Source organism: Athene noctua, chromosome 1 (assembly GCF_965140245.1).
Source record: "Athene noctua chromosome 1, bAthNoc1.hap1.1, whole genome shotgun sequence".
Lineage (NCBI taxonomy): Eukaryota > Metazoa > Chordata > Aves > Strigiformes > Strigidae > Athene > Athene noctua.
In genome coordinates, this window is record NC_134037.1 from 92,669,309 (window position 1) to 92,685,030 (window position 15,722).

Sequence of the window (15,722 nt, forward strand, 5' to 3'; positions counted from 1 at the left end):
AGCCTTCCTTGTCTTTCACTAATATATCTGTATTATGGAGCATATTCACATTTCCTTACTCCCCCCTGAGCAGACATTGTTTCAAGAATTCAAGCTTCTTCAAGTAGTAGTACCTTGGAATATTTATTTAGCCACTGTTAACCTGGAAAGATATATCAGGTGGAACTCTGCAGGACTGTCTTCCATCTCTGTTACTACACAATATTTTCATGAATGACTTAAATGTATGCTTATTACATCCACAGATGATGCTAAACTTGTATGCTGTAGAGGCCAAGATTAAAATTCCAAGTGATCCTGACCATCTGAAGTGTTTGAAATGCATAGAATGTAATTCAGTGAGTATGGAGGCTTTGCTACAGAGGCATAATCAAGAACAAGGTGAAGAATAACTGGCTAGACAACAGTTCTTCACTGAAGATTTTTAATGGACTACAAACTAAACATATGCCAACAATGCTGTGATGCTGAAAGAAAAATGCAGACACTATTAAGAGTGAAATTGAGATCTCATCTTGAATATTGTGTTTGCTTTTGGGCATATTTAAAGAAGGACTTGAGCTGAGGGGAGGAAGACCAGAAAAGGAGGTTGGGGGGAAGCTATTCAAGCTCCAGAAAACATGACCTGCGTTGAAAGATTGAAATATTTGTGTTGTTTAATCTGAGGAAAAGGAGGCTGAGAAGAGAAGTAGAATGCATAAAATAATGAACTGTATTCATCGGGGCCCAGATTAGAGCAGGGGAGACTTCAGGTGCATCTTCTCTGATGACTAGCCTCTGTGAAGTAAATGATTGTGTGCAGTCTGCACCTGTAGGGAATTTTTTAAGAGGAGAGTGGACAACATTCTTCTAGGACTAGTAGAAGACATCTGGGTCTTTGCAGGATGATGGAGAAATTAATGAGTTGCATCGTAGGGTCCCCTTTTGACCTGTGTTTCTGTAGCTGTAGGAAGGATTGGGGATTTTTTTCCCTTCATTTTCTAAATGTGACAATGGGATAAAATAAGTTAGATTTGACCTAGTAAAGTAGGTTGAGTGCAGTTTGAGAAAATTAGTTGAACTGAAGTGTGATTAGCCTGATTGTTTTTATAAAGTAATTAGATCTGTAGCTTTAATCAGAAAGGTGCAAGTTCTTTGATGGAGGGAGAAACAAAGGGCTGAGTACTCCTAATCTGATCAGGGAACTTCAATGTTGACAGATGAATTCAAAGACTGGGCCTCTTATAAACAAGGTAAATTTAGATGAACAAGCTGGAGGGTAAAGTGTTAACACCCAGTTTGGTTAAAGCTACTCAGAAAGTGGTAGCTTTCTAAGCAGAGGCTTCCTGGTGGCCTGGTCTAGAAGTGGCCTCTCATCTTCAGAGGCTGCCAGTCCACCGGAGCATGGTCTATGGTGCATCACCTGTTGCTTTTCTTGTACCTGAAGACTTGGTTATACTGGCAGTTTGTTTTACCAACATTCAGGAATTGTGACTGCATGAGTTCAAGCCCCTGTTACAAAAACAGTGAAAATGTGGTTTGTGCTGATGTTGTTTCAGGCATAGTTAAAGTAACAGCATTGACAAGGATGTTCTCAACAGTTTGTTTTTGCTGCTGAAAGCTACTGGTAGCTAAAACCTAAAATGAACCCCTAAAGCCTAATTCTTCTATGCTTGCAGATATTTCATTCTGTAGAAAAGTTGCAGCAGCTTATTTCATAGCTTGTGTCTGTCTTTTGCTGTGTTACTTTATTCTCATTTAGATATTTAAATAATATACAGACTCTGTTTTCTCCTAGTGACTTGCTCCACAAAATAATTCAGTATTGTTTTAAATGATGCCTTGGAAATGGGTTTCTCTAAAGTTCACATACTTCTAGCCAGTGATGTCTAAAGCAGAGCCCTTGCAAGGGATTGTCCTGTAGAAAGCCCATAGGCTTCCCAGAGTGCACACTTACTTCTGGTCCTGCTCTGTGGAACTAGGATATTCTTTCTATCATTTCTTTGCCTAGGACACTGTTTAAGGATATAGGTCCCTTAGGATTTGTGCACAAATAAGATTTTGCACCTTGACCCTTATTTGTCTCTGGCTTTGTAAGTTTAGCTGTTGAAATATTTGCTGAGAGTCTGATCTTTTAAAAAGCACTGTGGAATAAACTAAGGCATCCATGAAAAACTTTGAGCTGTGTGGATGGTGATGATTGGTGAGTGGACAGAAGGGTTCACAAGGCAGATTGAGAAGTGCCTCTGAAAATATTAGTCTTTGTTACCAAGGAAAACACTTATTATGAGAGTGTGAAGTGATAGGAATGAAAATGGGCAAGTGTTACAGCCAAACTAAAACTTTAATTTTCACTGGGCTGAAGTTTCTCTGTCTTGGATCTTCTTAGGAGAGGGATATCTCTTTAACTGGAAGAAAAATCCTTTCATGTTGTTTTTCTTTCAATTTAAGATCTTCCACTGTAGGCCGACTGTCTGGGACTGTGGATTTTTGGTTATGCATTTGGTTTTCTGGTAATTTCTCACTCAGCTTTCCAGTTTGGCTATGCATTCACTTAGTTACTGAGTTGGAATTAATCAAAACAGAGACCCTTTTAGCAGCAAGATCAGAAAAAGGTCTCATTTTAAGACAAGGTGAACTTTACTGTGAGCCTGGTATGGAGATTGGAGTGTGTTCTGTTCCTTCTCTTAGCCTGTGTGTACTCATGATTTCATTAAATCTTGCTGAATACAGGGAGTGTGTAAGGTTCTTGTGAAAATTCTGTGCACTAATTTCTTAGTTTTGCAGGAGTTGAGCCTGGAGGCTTAGTCTCATTAAGCCTTTCTTCATTTGCCAAAGTCGGATTTATATTTTTTTTTCTAAAAAAGAATTTCTAAAATTTTTTTCACTAAAAGAACAACCTTTTTTTTAAAAAAAAAAAAAAAAGGCACGTTGTATATTGATATAAGTTCTTCCTTATTTAATTGTAAATGAAATATGAGTAAAACCAGTATTTTAGGTTAAGTAAATAGATCCAGTTTTATGATATATTTCAGCTGGTCAAAGTAGCTTAAAACCTGTACACCTTAGCTGACAAAGAGGATAGGTATGCAAGAACAAAGTAAAGTTGCTCTGAAGCCTATGTTATGCTGTATGTGGAAAGCCTGTCTTTTGAGGAAGGAACTCTTATCTTTTATTTACATGGTGTAATTTGCAGATTTTCAGTAGAGTGGCTAGTGAAATCTACAGTAAGGGTAGCCTTTGTTTTCAGCAGAGAAAGGGATGCTTGCAGTACGAACCTAATTGTCAAAGTTCTTTTCAAATGTAAAGCGTCTTGCACTGGCCAAATGGAAGGCAAGGCCTTCACAATTGCAGGGACTGCTGTATAGAGAGCGATTATAGTTCTTGACGTGGGAGTCTCTTGCAGCATCCTCTGAGGTACTGTGGTTTTACACTGCCCCTTACTGGGGCACTCTCATAGTGCAAGAACTAAAGGACATTTGGATGCCCAAATGTTTGCTCTATTTTGGGTTATTGCATTTTTTTCTTCCTGAGCTATGAGCTAAATAAAATACTGAGCGGTCGTGTGTCAAAATGGCTTATTTATATTAAAAGTTATTTTACACTTGATTGTAGTATTTATTGATGTTCAGATGTTTTATTTGTCCAGGTTTCTTTGAAATCTCTTTGTGGAGATGGGTGATAATGGTTTTTGGTACACATCCAAACTGGTGGAAGCCATGAAAGATTTGAATGAACTAGGATTTGTCTTTCATTTTTACACTAGTGACCAACAAGCATGACTTTGTACCACATTGACACTACCTTGCCATTCATTCCAGATTGAAAGATCTGAAAGAATGAGGAACTGGAATCAGAGGGAATTTGGCCTGTTATTCCTGTGAAGCGAGATCGAGCCGAGTTCACTAGATAAACATAAAACAACCTCACCATTCGGCTTTGTTCGATGAGAGATCTTATTTAGGACTCTTGTATTTGACAGTACTGACATGGAGTTAAGTTGGTGGAGTTTTGGTATGTAGTATGAATCTCCTAATATTCTTTAGATCCTAATGAATTACCATTTTGTTGAGTAGAAGGAAGCTTTAGAATGCTTTTAACTGATTGATGCAATCAATCATATATTCAAAATTGAGCTTAAAGTGTAAAATGTCATAACTTATTGAACATTGAGCTTATTTTGTATGATGGCTTTCATCTGTTTGTATCTGTTGTACTTTTTGGGGAGGGCTTTTCAATGACATCTGAAGTGCAGTAGATAACTGGTGGGAATCAAAAACCAAAATACTAACCTGGCTAGATTCCCAGCTCTCCTTGTGATGGACTGTTAAGTACTCCACTGTAGGAACTAATTACTCAGGTTATAGGATTTATGAAAATTCTTAAATACTTCTTGACAATCTGTCTGTATAGCCATACAGTATGAAGTTTTAAAACTGGTGATTCTTACTGGGCTTGATTTGATGAAGGAAAATATTGGCTGGGACATGGATAAAAGGCAGCAAAAGCAGCCCTTGTTACAGACGGCTTCCCTTCCCTTCTTATACAGAACAGTCTTTCTGTGCAAAAATGGCAAGCTCCTTTACAGAGTGAGGATGGTGATGGACAGAATGTATGGGATTTGTGGCTGAGTATTCTGGTGAGGAGTGACCTGTGACACTCTGATTGTCCATGGACTTAATAGGGGAAAGTACAAAAATGTCCAGGGAAAAAAAGAATTTATTCTGAGATTGCTCGAGATTTGGGAACTGGTCCTATAAGGAAGAAATACACCATTAAGGCGTTAATGAAGTGTGGTTTTTTCCATAGCTTGTTGACCCGATAGCCTATTGTAGACTGTTTTATCAGACTTTTTGGAGATCACATTCTAATATGACAACTTGGTTTGCAAGCACTGTTTCATTTGGTTGCACAGAGCAACTCTGAGTCACTGTGGCCTCATGATCTAGATAATTCATGAGCTAGACTACAACTAATTGCTGTGAAGAATTCCTGTAGTCTAAAGGCTGAAGTCACAAGAATCAGTCTCTTCTAAGACACCTGCATTTGGATGTATCTAATTGTAAAGACCTGGACTAGCACTTTTTTTCAAGTACCTAAAACTATTCTTTTAAATGGGTACAATTACCAGAAACGTTGTGGGTGACAGTTTGTGAGAGTTCCAGCACTAAATGGGAGTATCTGAAGTTTTCGAATCCAAAGTGGTCTCCCCCATTTCCAAAAAGGTTTCCTGAATGATTCTGTCAATCTTCCTGGGTATACCAAAAGCCTGATGTTGTTGAATGTTATAAATGTGTTTCTGCATATGCTCTCAAAGGCCAGCATTTTGAATGCCAGAATAAGAAGAAAGATTGAGATAGTGATATTTATCAAATGAATTGTGCTCAGCAACCGTGTCTAAGAAACTCTGACTTCAAAAAAAGCTATGGAGTCAGAGAAAGGTTAGCTAGCCCTTGTTAATCTAAACTCTTTTATCCTGCCTAATGAAGGGAAGCAACATCATAAAGCTAATCTGCAGGCTGGAACTGTCAGTACCATTACTTTTTTTTTTTTTTTTTTTTTTTTGTAAAAACAAGACTGAATGAACCATGAAAAATAAATTAATGATAACCTGATTTTGTATCCCATGCAGGTTTCTCAAGTTCTGGAAGTAGCAGGGCATTTGGTTGCTAACTGACCTGAAACTTGTGCTGTACCTTGGAAAAATCTGCAGTGGGAGACATTCACCTTCACATACACCACAGCTCTCTGCATCAGAAGAAAAGGACTTCATGTGAAAGAGTGGTTCAAGATGGTGATGTAATGTTGATAATGCTGAAGAAGCTCTCCTGAGAATAACTGACATTGTAAGAGGCTTCTCCCTCCCCTTCCTTTTTTTTTTTTTTAGTAACTTCCTCTCTCAGAAACTACAAGCAAGATGCCAGCCAAGACACCCATCTACCTGAAAGCTGCTAACAATAAAAAAGGGAAGAAATTCAAACTGAGGGATATCTTATCTCCTGATATGATCAGTCCACCACTTGGAGATTTTCGTCACACCATACACATTGGAAAAGAGGGACAACATGATGTTTTTGGAGACATCTCCTTTTTGCAGGGCAACTATGAGCTATTGCCTGGAAATGAAGGAGAAACCAGAGTTAGCCAGTCTGGTGGCCATAATGAATTCTTAAGGGCAAACAGCACCTCTGAATCCATGTTTACAGAAACTCCATCACCAGTGCTCAAAAATGCTATTTCCCTTCCTGCCATTGGGGGTTCTCAAGCCCTTATGTTGCCCTTATTGTCACCAGTGACGTTTAATTCAAAGCAAGAATCCATCAGGTCATCAAGAAATCCTAGGCTTAGCTGTGAGCCAGTAATAGAAGAGAAATTGCAGGAGAAAAGTAAACAGGTGAAGGATGGAGAAACATACAAAGATGACATATGGGAACAAAATGGTGGTTCTTCACCTCTTACTAATGGTAGAGACAGTCACTCATCCAGCTTTTCTGAACGATGCACTGACTGGCAAACAGTTGATTTATTTGATGATAGTCAACTTTCATGTGAACTAACCAAGACAAAGACTAAGTCAGAAGAATCGCTTTCAGATCTTGCAGGCTCTCTTCTCTCATTACAACTTGACTTGGGACCTTCACTTTTGGATGAGGTCCTCAATGTAATGGACAAGAATAAATCTTAGAACTGGTACTCCCTTGCTGCTTTATAAGTGATTCACTTAAACAAAAACAAACAAAAGAAACGTAATTCAAAGGCAGAGACACTTAAAAATCAGTTGTATTTGCAGTTGTTTAACGGGTTTCCTAAAAATATTCTGAAAAAACTATTTTTTTACCTATTGTTTTTCATTATTTTTATTACACTAAATTCTTGTAGCAGGAAGGTAAATTTTAATAACAGTTTTCAGCAAATATAAAATCTTTTAAAGTACCAGTATTAATGATCAGAAACTTAAGAAACAAAGTTTGAGGATGATACCGATTTGTGACATTTGGTTACTTCACTTCTACAGGTTACTTCTACTTCTGAATATATGAGAATCTCTAAGCATCAGAAAGGAGACTGATATTATTCATTTTTATAAATTATTACAACATCACTTTACAGGTAGGCCTCTTTCTAGAACTTTGTGTTTGAGGGTTTGATAGTGTTTGCCTTCATTTTCCATAGTACCATTTCTGTTATACCTTCACTGTACCTACTTTCTCAGCCTTATACTACCACTCTGTATTCACATGTGAACAAATTGAAGGCGCTTTCAGCTTGGACACCTGGTCCAGAGTCTCAGCTGCTTTAAATGAGTATGCACAAATTTACACAAGTTGAGGCTTGGGCCTGATTGTATATGAAATGATATGTTGTAAACAGGTGACACATGCAAGATGTTATGGTTAAATTATTTTAAAAGTTGAAATATATTTTTTGTGTGCATATTGGCTTTTTACTGCAGAGCCTACACATACAGTATCTCATCAAAATAGTTGCTTGGCATTATTGGTGCTCTTCTGAAATTTGTATATTTGTGTGTTTGAAAAGAAATATGTATTGATACTCCTTGCTTTTTTTCTTCATTTATTGCCACATATGCTTAACTTGCAACCAATTATTTTAATTTTTGAAGAAGGCACTGGTTATTCACAGTGCTTGTGATGTGTGCTGCAACAGCCAATGTTTTGGAAAATGTGGATCCTTTAATACAGTACCTACATGGATTGCATAGATACCGTGTGCAATACAATAAAAAAACCCTTTAAATTGCTACGTCTTTGTGATTCAGTACACAGCCTCATCAGAACACCAAGTTTTGTTTTCTGCTGTAATGAAACAGACTGCAGTGGAGTTGCAGAGATATGGAACCAAGGGGCAGATCAATTCTACTATCTTAATTCAGTTGAATTCTCCAATTCAGGTTCAAAACTTTGTGAGGTTTTAAGGCCAAAATCCAAGTAGGTAGGACCCTCTGATATACACTGATTTTAAGTAATTGGAGACAAGAGAGCAATACTTTGGCCCTAGTGAAGTTAACGGCAAAGTTCCAGCAGCTTTCACTGAAGTCTTTATAAACTGTGTCAGGATCTTACCTAGACTGTTCTTCATTAGATAACCACGTTTATTTGTATCTTCCTGTCAGGGCAAGTCAGTCATGGATGTTTTAATTTATATTATATTTATCCTTAAAATTTCTAGGGAGTCAATGCCAATTAATTCCATTCCTCCAGTGTGTTTTAGGAACACAGTCGTTACCCCTGTTTCCAGTTTAGCACTTACATTATTGTGCATTAATGAGACATGCAGCTACAGTCTCATATTATTCTGGGCCATTCTACATCTCAGTTCCTCATTTACAAGAACTGTGTTTATTTTTAAGATAATGCTTAATTGCCTTTGACGTCACGTTATCTGTGTATAAGCCTAGACCAAACTTCCAGTCTATTCATGATCCAAGAAGAATGATGGTTCTGTGACTATAGTGCTTTTTGTATTTTAGAAAGCAGGTTCAAGGCTCTGCTTGGTCACATGTTTCTTATGGGACCCAAAGATTTAGAACCTAATGAGAATTTAGCCCAAAACTTTCACTGGAAAAAGCTGTTGGTCATGAGCGTAGGGGAAGTCTGGGTGAAATGGGGAATTAGGTATTTTCTGTGTAGACCAGCTTCAAATACTATAATTAGAACATTAAAAGTATTTGCTGAATGAAAAGACATTGTCTTGCAGGACTGTTCAAGTAACTATTCCCTAGAAAGCAGAAACAGATTCTTACAGCAGTTATTGAAGTCATGTTATTTGTGCTTTGTTCTGTTTTATACTTGATTTCCTGGCTTAGTCTACTGAAGAATGTCTCACTATGCAAGAGTTTTTGGTCCTTCCTATCTCATCTTGTAACTTTGTAAATCCTTAGGTCTTGTGATGAGGGTGGGTGGTCTGAACTAAAATAACCATCACTCCAGGCAAGAAGAACTGTGTTGTGGAGGAGGACCTTTGCTCAAGTCAAGAACAGGACTTTTACACTGGCAAAGTATATTTCATTTTTCTTTAAAGCCTTCTTGTTACTTTCCTCAAAAGCTGGATCCCTGAATTGTTCAGATCTGCTGTCTTTTACATGTAAAGCCTAGAAGATGCAAAGTTGAAATGTGCTCAGTAAAATACTGCAAATTCTGTAAAATACTCTTAATCTTATCTTGCATCTCAGCTGTCACAATACAGCGTGTCAGACCAAAACCTTGAAGCTCTGGTTTGTGAGAAGTTCTGCTCTCCTGAAGCCTTGACAAAATTCTGAATGGAAATTAGACTTTCCAAGGGGAAGTTACATGGTGGTTTCCTGAAAACCAAGATACCACTGCAAGCTGGCCTTCTGTCTGGAACGGAGGACTGGAAGGAGTTGCCTTGCATATCACATTAATTTTCTGTGGCCTCAGGGAAAAATATGCTAACTGTACAACTGCCCAGATAGTTCCACAGATGCTTTACAAGTCTTGTGGTATGCCAGAAAACACTGATCTCTTCTAACTGAAGAAGTACAGTGAAGACCTAAAGGTGTAATCTAAATGTGCTAGAGGAAAAAAACAGAAGCCATAAAGCATATGCCTAATTCCTGCATGAGTATTTGCTAAATTCCTACAAGCTGGGCTATGCACAATGCAATACAATAACATAATAGAAAGTCTAATAATCATCCAATTCAAGAACGCTTCAATGCCTGTCCCAGTTCCCCTGCCAGCCTGAGTGATCAGTATTGTGCTAAGGATGTCAGTGGCAGATAAAAAGCATGTGAAATGCTGGAAGTGCAAAACTTCACATTGCTCTCTGTCTTTTTCTAACAAGGACCAAATCCAATGCCTTAGAGGAAACTGAAAAGCAAAACAAACCTTCCAAGCTGGATCACAACTGAAGGTTGGAAAACAGCCTGACGAGGAGGCTAACCCAAGACAGGTTCGATGCAAACATACAGTTTGTCTAAACACACAGTTTCTCTTGGAAGTCCCTTGTGTAGCTACATCAAGTAATTAATGACTTCCACAGCAACCTTACTTTCCTCCCCACATTGTCAAAGCTACATGATATTGCTAAAAATTGTCTATCATTGATATTTGGTTGAATTTACACTCTTGAAACTTTAATATACTGAAGGTGTCCATTTCATTTCACCTGTTTACCCATGCCCCTGCAAAGTATATGCTGGACAGAACCATCTAGATTTGCTGGTAAATGGGTATAAATAACTACAGTATGTGAAAATGACAGAAAAGGACAGAAAATTAAAAAAAAAATTGAAGTCATAAACAATACCTTGTTTAAGGATGATTTTACTTTATAGTCCTTCTTTTTTGCATTTACTGGTGTTAACAAGGAAGCTAATTATCAGGGTTAGGGCTGAAGGATGTTCTCTAATTTGTGCAGGAAACGGACAACAAGAACAGGCTGAGACCAGGGAGACAGGGGAGGTGTAACAGCTCGAAATTTTTTTCATTCCTGCTAGAATTAGTGAGAGAAGGGGCACTTTGGGTGGCTGTCTTTTTGAGAATGTCAGTCGGACCAGAATTGGAAGCAGCTGTTCAATATGTCAAATACAAAGAACCTAGATGCAATCCTAGCAGGGAAGGTGTTGAACCTGGCATAGTGAGGCCAAATAAAGTTTGGATGATGCAAGAAGAAACTAAGAAAGAGACACACTAGACTTTATTCCAGTGAAAGAAATTAATGGCTGTTGTAAGCAAATTAATTAAACTAGCAGTAACCTAACTGTTCTGCTTGCATCCATTTGCTTTTCATATGAACACAAAGTCCATAATGCATCTGTTTTCTATAAATGCTTTCATTTTATGTGTTGTTTTAAAAGGGTTTCCTGACTCCAAATGTAAGGCTGGATCCATCACTAACTGCTTCTCTCTAGTTAGCATTTTACAAGGGCTTGAAAATCAAGGAAGTACTTGATACTTTGTTTACTTTTGAATATTGTAAGCTATTTTCTCCCTGTAATAGTTATAAAAGGAATTATTTTTCTCCTGATATAAATTAACTTCAATAAAGTCATAGATTCTGATTTATACCAGAGTATTCCCAGAGAGAAATAAATAGCCCAGAATATTTACACCTGGGAGAATATTCTTTTTCACAGGTACATTGCAGTATGACCTAACACATTCTTCAACCTATTTCTTTTCCTCATTGCCCAAGACAGTTCATTCTTAGCTTGTGCTCAGAGAAACTAGGACTTCAGCTTTGTGAATGCATGACTTTTAGCCATTTTAACCACCATTAGTGCTATGTTTCCTTTGCTTCTTAAGATATTCATATATTTAAGAGCCTTTCTTCTATTAGAACCTCCTGTCAGGGTGCCACATGAACTGTGGCAGAGTTAGAGAACAGCACTCCTATGGCATCACAAGAGCAGGGACTAAAGGCCCTAGGCTAAGCTGAAATGGGGCAGGAGTGGGTCCCACTTGAGAACCCTGCCATCTCTGACAGATTTTTGTGGGTAATACTTTTGACCTGAGAGATTAAACTTAATTTTCTCTTCATTAAGTCATAAATAGTCACAGAAGCCATCCAACATGCTATTAGATTTTGGTTCAGTACAAATGAAGGAGTCTTGGGCCATTCCCTGTTTGCTACATAGGATGAAAACATCCGTAAAGAAAAGTCAAACGCATTTGTTCATTTAAAAAATTGCCATTGTCATTCCAGGGCACCTAACTGCCTAAATAAAAAATGCTGCAGTTTTACAAGATAAAATGCTGATCGATTAAACTACTTCTCAAGAAAAAAGTTGATCCTGCATATTGTGAATGTATCTCTATTTTGGTAAAATTCACACCATGTTAGATACCACATGTCAGCAGTTAGCCGAGTGGATTTTTTGCCAGTCCCTTTTGGCCTCCCTTCAGCTGCAAGTGCTTTGAGGTCACAGTCCCTAGATACTCCCCAGAGACAGTCACATTACACTCTAAGATACTGTCTCATGCATTTTTGAAAGATCAGTGGACCTGGACCTTTCCTTGCCTCTTGACAGACTCCTCCATATATACTAGATCCAGAACTAGCTGTAGTGGAAACCACTCACCATAATTTGGTCCCCAGGAGCTATCTGTTGCAATCATACGGAGTCAGACAGACCAGATGGAAGAAGCAGCAGAAAGGACCAGGAACAGCTCTAGTTGGAAGGCACAGGACCAAGAACCTCACATGAACAGCACTGCTGCAGATTAGGAGTCCTGCCTTATGAACTGCTTTGTCAACTGAGGGTTTTGGTTTTCTTCCTCTGGGCACACTTAACAGCTCCCCGTGCTTTGCCAAAAGGGAAGTCTGGCTCTCCGGCTGCGTGGAGTGTGCCTTTTGCCATACACAGGGGAGTTATGCTTGTCACAGTGCCTGATCAACACGAGGTTTTCACCTGGCACACCGAAGCTACCCACATCCAACAACTTTCCACTGTCAGGATGTTGTCTTCCTTCTCCTCCTCCTCCCAAGCTTATGGTGCCTGCATCCCATGGCAGAATTTTAAAAGCGAATGAGACACAGTCATGGAAATGCAGTAAAGTTAGGTTAGACCAGGCTCAATCCCTCCACCTGGCCCAACAAATGATAAATAGTCATGTCAAATTTCAGAAAATGACTTGGGGGTCATAAATCTGAACTACATTCTCAGGTAGTAACTTTGTGAGAAGTTTCCTAGGATAGCAGCTATCTCCACCGACCTTTCACAGTGTCTATAAACACCTTCACCAGTGAATATTTAGCTTGGCTTCCCCCCTCATCTTGTGGGAAGAGGTACTTTTCTAGGTCTGAAATTACACTGATGAGTGTCACAGGAACGTAAGAACAGCTGTCTGGATCACATCAGACTCCATCTAGCCAATATCCTGTTGCAAGAGTGAGTGCCCAGGGCAGAGTACTGTGATCTTGCTTTTGCCTGGCTTCTTCTTCTCAAGAGCCAGAATTCCACCACCTTATGGTCACTGTACTACAACCAAGTCTGCCCCCAGTCTTCAAATCCCCAACTGGTTGTGATCCATATGGCGCGTACTTAAAAAGAAAAATGTGCACCAAGAATAATATTTAAGAAACCCATGCTCACTGCCACTATGTTTAGACATCCAGAAGGAAAAAAATACCTTAACTGAAAACATTTATGCCGGGCTCCTTAGACACCTGTCTAAAGGCAGTATCAGAATCAAAAGAAAATATTTTAAACACTTCCCAAACAGCTATCATTGCCATCTATTTTACAATGTAATAACTGGATAGCTTATTTGTTTTCTAATATGTATTCTCTTTATAGGAAACAGAATTCCAGCCATTACTTTCTGTTTCTGAATGATACAGTAGGATGTTAGCCCTGTCTCTCAAGGCTTCCACCTATTCCTTTTTGACAAAGCACTCTGCTGCAGTACAGAAAATTTTCTGGGGATGTATTCTCTTTTCTTCCACCTTAATTTCTAGTAAATTTTATCTGGTGGGCTGGAAAAATGGTGAGAATAGATTTATAATATTTCTGCTTCCTCTCCTGGCAGATAAACATATCTACAGTTCATGGTTCGTGTATTTATGTTTAATCATGAAGTATTTTCTAAATTCAGAAGAGCTTCACATCACTTGTTATTTTATCGAAACTGTTCTCACTAGAACAATGCAGATGGAGACAGCAACTTAACAAGCTGACTGTAAATGTTGACCTTCTGCATCCACAGGGTTGCAAGAATTTTCACTGTTTGGCTTTTGAAATCACTTTTGAATGTAAACCACAAATATGTTAAATGTTAACTAGGATTCTATAGTGAGCCCTATATCCTGTGGCATTTTTGAGGGAATCCTAACCACACTAAGAATGTGCACACTGAGGAATAGCATTTCTCATACTGGAAGTAATATGCTTTCCAACACTCATAGCTGTGCTTGCACTGGTACAGTGTAGGGAGTTTCCCTAGCATTGCCAGGGCAGACAATCAGGCTAATAGGAAGAACAAAGGGAAAGGGAAAGTTTCCTCTGACTACAGCATCAACCTGACCTTCTAGGCTCTCTTGGCTCTAGCACAGACTTGAACTGTAGGCATGAACTTGGACAAATCATTTAATCTCTCCACAGCTGAGACTGACATCTCTAGAATAAGAAAATTAACAGTAAGCTTCTATCAGATTTTGCCTGTTCTGTCAAATTAGATGAAAAATTTTGCAGGTAAGTTGTTTGGAGTGCAGTGCTTAGCCTAAGAGGTATCGAAGGAGTAGTACTGTTATATGGAACTGCAGTGCTTTACTGGACTATACACAACATGGTATTGTGAATATGTATGTTCAACAGGTTGCATAAAGGTTTCAGTGATAGATGCCTTAAAATCATATTTTCTATAAACTTCCATGAAAAACTATATCTTTTGAAGAAAAAATCTAGGCTTTGCTCTCAGTTTGAACTATAATCAATCATAAGGCAATATGATTATGTGACTTGGAAAAGAAGGAAAGATGGGATAGTGATGGCTTCAGGAAATCTAATATTCAGGGATCACAAGCAAGGCATCTAATTTATTTGACTACTATCATTTTGACTTTTTGGAACAGTGCTAGGGAGCAAGGCATCCCCTGTGTCTGGAGAGCTGTTAGAATAACATGGCTGTCACCACAGTTCAATAAATAATACGACACATGTCCAGCAACAGCAGGATATTCACTATGCCATGACATGTTAGCAGAGATGTCAGACAGGTCAAATTTGTGGGGAATCAGTTAAGTGTGAACAGGTGCAACCAGACCACCATGAAATAACTCTCTGGTTAAGTCGTTCTAAATGAGGCATGAGACATGCTACCATAATGGTATTTGTAACCTTAAACCACCTGATAGCCACAGAATATCTGACACTATTTCTAAAGCAAGCAAGTGAGAGAAATGGACATCCTTAATTACAGCTGCATCATGAAAAATATTTATCCTGTTAAAATTGTGGATTGCTCCCTGAAGTGGGAGTAATCAAAGGATATTTTCCTTTCCTACTGTTACTGAATGAAGGGAGGAAAACTGTAAGTAGTCTGCCTGTGGGGTGGCATCCATTCACCAGATCATTTCATCAGGGTGGGAGAGAGTCGTATAGCAAGAGGATTACTTTGCAGTTCATGCAACAAAAAAATGGCTCTGAGAGCCCAAGACATAGCTGGCCCGCAATCTTCAGGAGGCTGTGCCATTTCTCACCAAGTCTTGGTGCCTTCACACCAACTTGAAAGCCCTCTTCCACTTAACTTAGAAATTAATTCATTCAGACTGTGTTGGCGGCGTACAGAGACAACGGAGACACCAACGCTAAGATCCTTTGGCAAAACAGCCAAGATGTAGCTAAAACATGTCTATCTCCCCTCTGCCCCATATGTTCAGTTCCTTCTATTGAAAACTGAGCATAGGAATGGAAAATTAATGTCTCCTTGGGTATTGCTCTGCTCTCAGACAGGGTGTTGCCAGGGCATACCCCGTAGCCAGAAGCCCAAGAGCACACCAGTTTATGTATCGCCCGAGAGCTTTCCGCTGCTGGAATTGTGGTCTTTGCCTCTTCACCATGCACCTTTTGAAGTGTCACTCAGATGAAAGTGTGTCCACTGTGCCTTGCTTTCTGTCTATCATATAACACGACAACAAGCCAAATATAAATTACTTGCTTTTCCATTTGTAGGGCTCCTCCTGCAATTCTGAAAACTGGATAAAAATGGATCCAAAAAAAGCCCTACTGCATCCCTCTCCACTGTTAGCTTGCATTTGCA

General features: G+C 38.9%; 1 protein-coding gene across 1 annotated transcript in view; it reads left to right on the forward strand.

The window, feature by feature from the left end:
- The window catches only part of CDC42EP3 (CDC42 effector protein 3), a 28,046-nt gene extending 20,311 nt beyond the window's left edge, over positions 1-7,735 (forward strand). Inside the window, exon 2 of the mRNA XM_074925734.1 lies at positions 5,612-7,735. Coding sequence (XP_074781835.1) covers positions 5,897-6,664 — 768 coding nt within the window. The 5' untranslated portion in view covers positions 5,612-5,896 and the 3' untranslated portion in view covers positions 6,665-7,735. The remainder of the gene's footprint in view (positions 1-5,611) is intronic.
- Positions 7,736-15,722: the final 7,987 nt, after the last annotated feature.